The following is a 9493-nucleotide window of genomic DNA, read 5'->3' on the forward strand; positions in this document are numbered from 1 at the left end:
AAGAAATAATAGTTTAGCATAAATAACAAACCGTTATTTTTCAATGATGCAACAACATATCCATTATGTTCGGTAAAGCACTTTTCTCCAATGTTTGTGTTTCATTTTTTCTAATCACCATGTGTTAATCTACAATTTATTTTATTTTAATTAATAATCTTATTCAATTATTATTTTATTTTAATAGCACTCATTACATAACTTTAAAATTTAACAGTTATAAATAATGAAAAAAATTGTAATAGATATATAATTAGTTAATATTATTTTAAATTATTAATTTTTTTATTATATTCAGTTATTATTTTATTTTAATAAGTATTTAATAATAGTATGTTATTTATTTATGCTAATGCTCAATTATTGATAATTTTATGATTTAAGTTTTTTATTTAAAGGTTTTATTTTGAATCATTAATATATTTATTATAAAATAATAATTATATTTAGCTGTATTTTACTTTAATAAGTACTTAATATTACTATTTTACTTTAATAATTTTAAATTTAATAAAAATAATAAATATATATAATAAATTAGTAGCATTATATAGTTACTAGCTTTTTAATTATATTTGGTTATCATTTTATTTTATTTTATTAGTATTTAATATTATAATGAATTTAATATCACCATTTAATTAATTAGTATTTATTTTTATAATAAATTACTAAATAACCACATCAATGCCACATATATTTTTTATTAAAATCTTATATGATATGGTTTTATAAAATATTATCAAATAGAGCCTCGTGAAAAATAATTATTATACTATATAATAAATTTATATTTAAATAAATTATTACCATTTGAGATTACACTTAATTTTTTTATAAAAATTTATAAATAAAATTTTATCTATTTTGAAAGGGAGAAAGAAACTTAATCAATTTGTTGTTAGCTTTTTTAAAATGTATCGATTTGTTATATTTATGTTGCATTAAGTCTATTATTTTGACGATTGTTTGTTCATACAATTAAATAATTTATGTAAAAGGAAGAAAACAAAATTACAGCATAGATGACAAAGGACAGTGATTTAGTATGATAAGTGTAAAGTTTTAAACGTTGAATAGAATCAAAGAACCAAGAAAATGTGTTTTGCATTTGCTTTTAAAATTCTTATATTGAGTTTCTCAAACCTCCCATATTAACCACTACGCAACACATCAGATCAAAACCTAAGTACCATCTTTTAAAATGGTTCTTATAATTCACATGCTTAAATTTAAAAGAAAAATAAAATAACTAAACTTATATTACTCCCAAAAAATAGTAAGATTAACATGATTTGAGATTTGAAGAATATAAAAACGATGTCACTTTAGTTGTTTAGACCAGTATACTTATATTACTCCCAAAACATACCACATTTCTCAATAATAAGGAGCATGTTGCTTTTATAAAAAAATAAAATAAAAATGCAATGAAATCATGATTCTCATTTAGATTTTACATAGAAATAATGTATTCTAAATGGTCGAATATGTTTGCAGCAAGTATTCTTATAAACTTAAAATCTCTCTCATCTCCTATTGACTTTTTTTTTTTTTTTAATAATTCATTAATATGAATTCAAGAATATATCTTGAAATAGAAATAAAAAACAATAATTATATTCAAAAAGCATATCAAATAAAAATTTATTTTAAAAAATAATTATTTATTTATAATAGTTAGTGTAGAAATAAAATATGAAAACACATTGTCTAAAAAATATTAAGTTTATTATTTTCTTTAATACTTACGGCCACAAAAATCCAGCCGTCACGACTTTAAGCTGGACGATAGTTGTTAGAGATTTAAGTATATTTAAATTATATTAATAATAAAATAAATATATTATAAGTAATTATAATTATGTAGATTTTTTATGCATAGAGCATTACACAAAACTAAGAATAGTTAGTTACATATGAAATACTAAATAAAAAAAATAATGATAATTTAAGATTTATAAAAATTAGAAAAGAAAAAAAAAAAAGCAGAAGAATGATGAATAAAAAAATCATTTTGACTTTTAAAATTAGACTTTGTCGTAAAAACAGAAACATTAATATTTTCCGAAAGAAAAGAAAGAAAACATTAAGTTGGTCGGAAAAAAAATTAAATCGGCTGATTGGGTGTTCATAGTTTGAGACTTGTTATGAATTGGGAATTCTGACCATTGATTTTCCATAAGATTACAATCAGATATTTGACTTCGGACTAATTCGATATTCAATATTTGATGTTTGACCCAAAATATATTGTTTATCTCGAGATGCATGAGATAGGCATGGCTACGCAAATCCACCTTATATAATCTGCATAGCTCTCTTCCTATCCTTTTCTTTTTATACTTTATTATAAAAAAGACAAAAAAAATATTAATGGATATTTCTATTTTATATAATTCAATTATTCGACCGTGATTATTATTATCATTTTAATTCTAGATTTTTATCATAATTTCAAAACATTACTAATATTTACAATTGATAATATCTTACTAAATTTAGTAATTTATAATTTTTCATTAAAACTTTTGTACTTTAAAATTAATTTTTATATTATATAAATTTTTAAAACTTAAAATTTTTTTGACACGTACTTTATAGTTTTTTTCTATTAATTTATTTATAAATAAGTTATATTCCTGATTAATACTCATTATAATCTTAAAAAATAACATATATTATTAATAAATTAGTATTCTAATTAGATAATGATTATTACTAATTGAATTTTTTTACCACTCCCATAAAGAAAGAACTTAACATTTTTGTAATAGAATACCATAAAATTTTTCTAGAATGAAAACTTAACATTTCTATAAATTTTTTAAAGATTACTAATATTTATTATTAAAATAAATAAATAACAATAAAGAAGAAAAACATAATTACTGCCGATCTAAAAGTGATTAACTGTCATTAGAAAGGAATAAGAAATAAAGAAGGGGCTAGTTCTCAATTACAATTAGATAAGAATTGAAATAAATTATAAGATGAAACCAAAAATGGTTTGGTGGACATAAATTTGGTAAATGTTATTATCACAAATCCAATAAAAAGATATTAAATTTCATGGCATAATATCAAGGAATCCCACAAAAAGATAAACAAATAGAAAAATAGGTAATTATCGATTGAGAATATATTCATTATCAGTGTAATTATAAAAAATGACCTTTTCGTTATTTAAGAGACTTAATTATGCCCCTCATATTGGCAAACAAGCATTTGCATACATGCATTTTTCATGAAGACCTACAAACTGATCATCAGTTGGCCAATAATGACATGAACCAGAAAGTCGAGAAAACTGAACTGAAAGCCTCCATAGCACATCTATAGGAGTGTCTTAAATCAGAGAGGATAATGTCTAACCCGTATTTTTTAAGATAAAAACAATAACTAAACATATGAGGGCAGTTTCAACCTCAATTTCTATTTTTTTTTTTTTGAATTTCAAAAGTTACTGGAAAATAGGTGAATTGATGCTTTTTCAAAAGCAAATTAAAAAAGGGTTTATAAAATTAACATATTTTAAATAAGAAATTCTAAATATACTTTTCTTTTTTAATATCTAACAGCAATTACAAATACATCAATAATATTATTTTAGTTAAAAAAACCTAATATTTATACATAGAATTGATATCTTTATTTGTAAGATACTATTAGTCATTGAGTCCTATAATTAATATACATATGTAATGGTTTTAAGACATGTGTAAATATTTTTATCTATAATTTTATAGTGATAATATGCAATTTTATATTTATTTTTTAATATAGTTATTAATTAATAAGCTACTTTTATAATTAAATAATAATTCTGGTCTTAAAAGAATTCTATTTTAGATTTTATATTTGTCAATAAGTTAGTTCTTGAAAAGGATTTCCAATCCTCAAAACAGTAGTTAATTATAATTTTAATATTCAATCATATATCATTACTAATTTAATAACAAATATTTCGAATATAATTTTTATATTTGTGGGTATTAGTAGAATATTAAAATAGATACTTAAAAAGTATTTTAAATTGTTATCATTCCTTAAACCACGATAAATAATTTGAAAATATTAATATTTTTATTAAATTGACTCCATTACAATATTTTACATTATCATTTATGATTAAAGTAATAAGAATAGGAATGCAAATTACCAGTGTTACAATAATTACTTTTACAGAAATTCAAGGCAATATTTTGTGTGTATAAGTAAATTCTAGATAATGATATTAAGACTTTTGATTTTGAAAAATTCTCATTCCAAACAATTTCTAAATTCTAATATGCATCCATTTGATATCATATATTAAGAAATAACCAAAGTTTTCTCTCAAGTGGTAGAATTTCCTATTATTTCACGTACGCTATTCGTAGAATGAATAGATGGTATGATAATATGTAAATTCATTTATTAGATGAATTTTAATCATGAATTAAATAAATCAACTAATAATTAATAATTACAAAGTCTATCTATGAAATGCCAAGAAATTTCAATTTGGAAAGTTAGGATGTATTGGGCTGAATTATCTGTGGAATAGTATGGGCGGCTTGGGCACAATTGTGTTATTAGCTAACTTATAATAGAGAAAGTAGACAAGAATAATTTTACTTTTGGAAGTTGAATTAATTATATTATTATTTTTATGATAAGCGTAAAATAACTATAATAAAATAAAATCGAAGTATTGTAAAAAAGAAGAAGAAGAAGAAGAAGAAGAAGAAGAAGAAGAAAAAGAAATGGCCAAAAAGAGAAAGAGACTATTGAAAAGAAAAATCAGGTGTAAAAAGACAAAGAGAGACCTAAAAGGTTGAACGAGGAGAGAAGCTTAAAAATGTTCAACCATTACATGTAAATGTGCAGTTCCACAGTCAAAACTCCGACATTCATTCTCCAATAGTATCTCTCTCTCTCCATCTATAAATACCCCTCTTCGGGTGCCATCCTTTGCATCAACCCACACTATAGAAAACCTGTAGGAGCTAATTGTAGCTACTTTGTCGTTTCAATCCAAACACATTGCTTTCTGATTGGTTTTTGTGTTTTTCGTTTTCTGCTTGTCTTGTGCATAAAAGAGAGAGATATTGAGATAGAGATTAAGTGACAGAGATGGAGTTCCTTTATCTATCTAAAGCTTTTACCTTGACGGTCTTTGGTGTTTTTCTTTACTTGTTTCTGAGAGTATTGATTTCTTTCTGGATTTCACCTTATAAGGCGTATTTGAAGCTTCAAAAGAATGGATTTGGAGGTCCAACCCCAAGTTTCCCTCTAGGAAATATAGAGGAGATGAAAAAGATCAGTAAAATTTGTGCTGCTTCTGCTTCTTCTAATGGATCTTTAACTATCTCCAATGATATTCATTCAACTGTTTTTCCTTACTTTGCCCAATGGCAGGAGTCTCATGGTATGTCTTATTCTTTCTTATCATTCGCTTTCTATCGCATTCTTTAACCATCACGTAGTTAAACAAACAAATTGAACTAGCTACTGCTGATTTTTTGCTGTAACCTATAGCAGATGCATATATATATATATTCTTAACTATGTGTATCGTTTTGGTGGCGCAGGAAAGGTATTCATATACTGGTTAGGTACAGAGCCATTTTTATATATAGCAGACCCAGAGTTCCTTAAAAGAATGTCTAATGGCGTGATGGGGAAGAGCTGGGGAAAGCCCAATGTGTTTAAACATGACAGAAAACCAATGTTCGGTGATGGTTTGATTATGGTTGAAGGTGATGACTGGGTTCGTCACCGTCATATTATCACCCCTGCACTTTCTCCGGCCAACTTGAAGGTTAATTAGTTCCTTACCCTTCTCTCTCTCTACATAATCTTTTTCTCTTAAGAATACGAACTAGCCTCACATCCCACAATATTGCATTCATCAAAATATAATTATTGGATGGAATTGATGAATATGATTTTGCATTTATGGCAAGTGAAACTCGATAGTTAACCTCAATTAATTGTAAGACAAAAGAGAGATATTATGGTAGATGCATGTGATTATTTTAGTGTTAAACATAGATAGCGTAACTTAGACAGGCTTTAAAATTGGACATAATTTTTTATTGTTTGTGTAAATATGCAGCATCAATTTACATAAATTGGATAAAGTAATGTATGCTTTTCCCAAGAATCTAGTTATTTGTACCAAGTGCTGATGGACAACCTAAAGTAAAAAGCTGTCAAGCGCAAATCTGAAGAGTATATATGGATGGATGGCTAGAATTTTAACTTTGTCTTAAAAGTCATCAGAATATATAAATAAATAAATTATACACAAGTCAAGCGAATTTCTGCAATCCAAGTCTTACTTTACAAGGCTTAATCATGAGATATAACCTAGATATAGCTTGGTAGCTAGTGATTAGTGTAATTATTAATTTAGTTATTGTATAATCAACCTATAAATTCTTTTCTTTTTTCTTGACCCTTTTTCTTTTTTTATTTATGTATATATATATATAGGCTATGGCAAGCTTAATGGTGGAGTCCACCACTAACATGCTAGACAAGTGGGGAGACCTCATAAATTCTGGCTACGAAGAAATTGACGTCGAGAGAGAAATCATTGCAACCGCTGGAGAAATCATCGCCAAGACAAGTTTTGGCATAGGCTATGAAAGTGGAAGACAAGTGTTTGAAAAATTAAGGGCCATGCAAATAACTCTGTTCAAGACTAACCGTTATGTAGGCGTGCCCTTTAGCAAGTTCCTGTGCCCCAAACAAACCCTAGAGGCCAAGAACCTTGGAAAAGAAATAGATGATCTTCTTTTATCGATTATAACGGATCGTAAGAGATCAAATGGTGGGCATATCCAGAAGGACTTGTTAGGGTTATTGCTGGCGGAGAATCACGAGGACGGTAAGCTAGGGAAGACATTATCCACACGAGAACTGGTCGATGAGTGCAAAACTTTCTTCTTTGGTGGACATGAAACGACGGCATTGGCATTAACATGGACATTGCTGCTTTTGGCTGTACATCCAGAGTGGCAAGTCCAGTTACGAGAGGAGATTACAGAAGTTACTAAAGATAAAGAACTCGATTTCTCTGTTCTTGCTGGGCTTAAGAAGGTAAACCCTTTAAACTTTCATCACATGAATCTATTTATTAACGTTTTTCTTGTTTGTTTGCTTGATGGGTTTATACAGAATTATTAAATATGAAATTGTTGATGGTGAAAAACTTTCCATGTCTAAGCTACTATAAGTGGAGTTTAATAATTCAACATGCTTTGCTGTCTATATACGTGAAAGAAGCATTGTCACATGCATATCTGTATTCTGTAGGCATTTATTATATCTTCTCACTGCAACCACTACTTACCAAAACTACGTGATTACTATTTGCTGTGTATATACATTTTCTTCTTTTTATTATATGTATTTCATGATTTCAATACAAATTTGAATTGGTTTTGAACAGCGTAGACCAAATTCAGAAGGTCAAGGTCAAATACAACATAAGCAAAAAGTCCACGCGCATATGGTCACACATATATTGCATTTAGTTATTTTATTAGAAATTAAGAGAGAATTTAGAATTTCATTTAATGTTAAGATATATTAGGTTAAATATATAGATGCTCTGCTATTAAAAATCAATAATTGCTTTAGAATTTTTGTGACCAAGAAAACTTTTTTTTTCTTTTGGAGCAATATACCGTCCAGAAAAAAGAAAAAGAAAAGGACAAATCAGTGTCATAATTGACAAATAGTAACAAAAAAGCACTTTTATGGCCAGAGCCAGCCATAGGAACAGGTGGCTAAACCCCAATAAGTTTTGACCAGCCGAAAAGAAGAGGTAGCAGACGCGGTTATTGTCAAATTAGAACCGGCCAACGGTACAAAATATGTAGAATGACCATGAAAGGCCTATTATACGTTTTGCCATTTTTTGTCTGTCATTGGAGTGTTCTGTTTTTATCTCTTTTCCAATTATGAACCTAAAATAACCATGTGAACATTATGTTGCTGATGCAGATGGGTTGGGTAATGAACGAAGTGTTGAGGCTGTACTCACCAGCACCTAATGTACAAAGGCAAGCAAGAGAAGATATTAAAGTGAATAACCTCACTATTCCAGAAGGGACCAACATGTGGATTGATGTTGTAGGATTGCACCACGACCCTAATCTATGGGGTGAAGATGTTATGGAGTTTAAACCAGAGAGATTCAAGGACGACTTGTATGGTGGGTGCAAACACAAGATGGGCTTTTTGCCATTTGGGTTTGGAGGAAGAATGTGCATAGGTAGGAATTTGTCAATGATGGAGTACAAGATTGTCCTGACCTTGATTCTCACTAGGTTTTCTTTCTCCCTTTCACCAACTTATTATCATTCCCCTTCTATTTTGCTCTCCTTACGACCCAGTTTTGGTTTGCCTCTTATTGTTAAACCCCTGTAGGCTATGTAGATAGGAATAAAATTAACTTGAAAAATGGTGGGATGGATCATCATGAGCCACAAAAACGGCTCCTCTTCTTTCGTTTCTGTTGTGTAATATGGAAAATAATGGAAAGTATTTTCTTTTCTTCTTCTAGTCGCCAGAATCATTCAAGCTGCTAGCCTTGACTCATTCTGTTGATCTCATAGTTGCTTCAATTGGGGTATTACTTAACTTAAAGAGATAGATAAAATCTATTTGATTTGTAATAAAATGAAATTGAAAAGAGATAAAAATTAAGAACTTGATCCTGATTTAAGATGCATTTCAAAAACCTATTGGAACCAACAAATGGAAAAGTAAGCACAGAATTTCAGTGTTTGTCAAACCTTTGAATTTGAAGTAAATAACCACTAGATGAATAGTCAAAAATCCTGTTTTCAAAGTCTAACTACCCGGCAAGACGAGATGGAAACTATCCTTTCTTACTAGCTAGCATTTTGAACAGGGTGCAAGTAGCTTGCTGCTGGTTTGCATGTATTTCACACATGTTCAACATTTGCAACCAAATATGCACGAAAAATAGTTAGGCATCTTACCATCTCATCGTCAAAACACAACGACAAAAACACCAGCAGAGAGCTCAGGGTGACTTTAGGATTTATTGGTTGCTAAAGTCCTCACGTGTGATATAATAACTAAAAACTTGCAGTTAAAATTACTTATCCATATTCCCATAATTTTGTCATATTATTTAGCGAAACATTATCAGCGGAAGCCTCATACAGAAAGATTTAATATGATCAAAAGACCTGTCAGTACACCTCTAGCTTTTGAAGCCATAGTATTGAGGGTACGGAAATCGCAGTGGCCTTTCTCATTTCCATTGCGGAGCAACCCAAAGCTTGAAGCCCAATACCTATTTTAACCCGTTCTACTTCTGCGCTTTCTCTAGTTCCCTTCACCAATTGAATCGAGGATTGAAGGTATATTATCCAAATCTTAAACATATTAATATATTATATTATAACTTTTCAGACGGACCAAGTAAATAGCAGTAAGTAAGGAGCATTAACATGGAAACAAA

General features: G+C 28.4%; 1 protein-coding gene across 1 annotated transcript; it reads left to right on the forward strand.

The window, feature by feature from the left end:
- The first annotated feature begins 4772 nt into the window (after positions 1–4772).
- Positions 4773–8562, forward strand: LOC8281009 (cytochrome P450 714C2). Its single transcript, XM_002513649.4, has 4 exons — positions 4773–5413; positions 5577–5806; positions 6484–7092; positions 8002–8562. Exons 1-4 carry the CDS (start codon positions 5119–5121, stop codon positions 8425–8427), a joined length of 1560 nt encoding a protein of 519 aa, XP_002513695.3. The 5' UTR covers positions 4773–5118; the 3' UTR covers positions 8428–8562.
- Positions 8563–9493: the final 931 nt, after the last annotated feature.

The sequence above is a fragment of the Ricinus communis genome, chromosome 4 (genome assembly GCF_019578655.1).
Source record: "Ricinus communis isolate WT05 ecotype wild-type chromosome 4, ASM1957865v1, whole genome shotgun sequence".
Classification (NCBI taxonomy): Eukaryota; Viridiplantae; Streptophyta; class Magnoliopsida; order Malpighiales; family Euphorbiaceae; genus Ricinus; species Ricinus communis.

Excerpts from the sequence above, each read along its gene's own strand:
- LOC8281009 (XM_002513649.4), top strand. The coding sequence starts at position 5,119 with ATGGAGTTCCTTTATCTATCTAAAGCTTTTACCTTGACGGTCTTTGGT. Across the intron at positions 5,807-6,483 it reads TTTCTCCGGCCAACTTGAAG|GCTATGGCAAGCTTAATGGT; the intron begins GTTAATTAGTTC and ends ATATATATATAG. Across the intron at positions 7,093-8,001 it reads TTCTTGCTGGGCTTAAGAAG|ATGGGTTGGGTAATGAACGA; the intron begins GTAAACCCTTTA and ends TTGCTGATGCAG.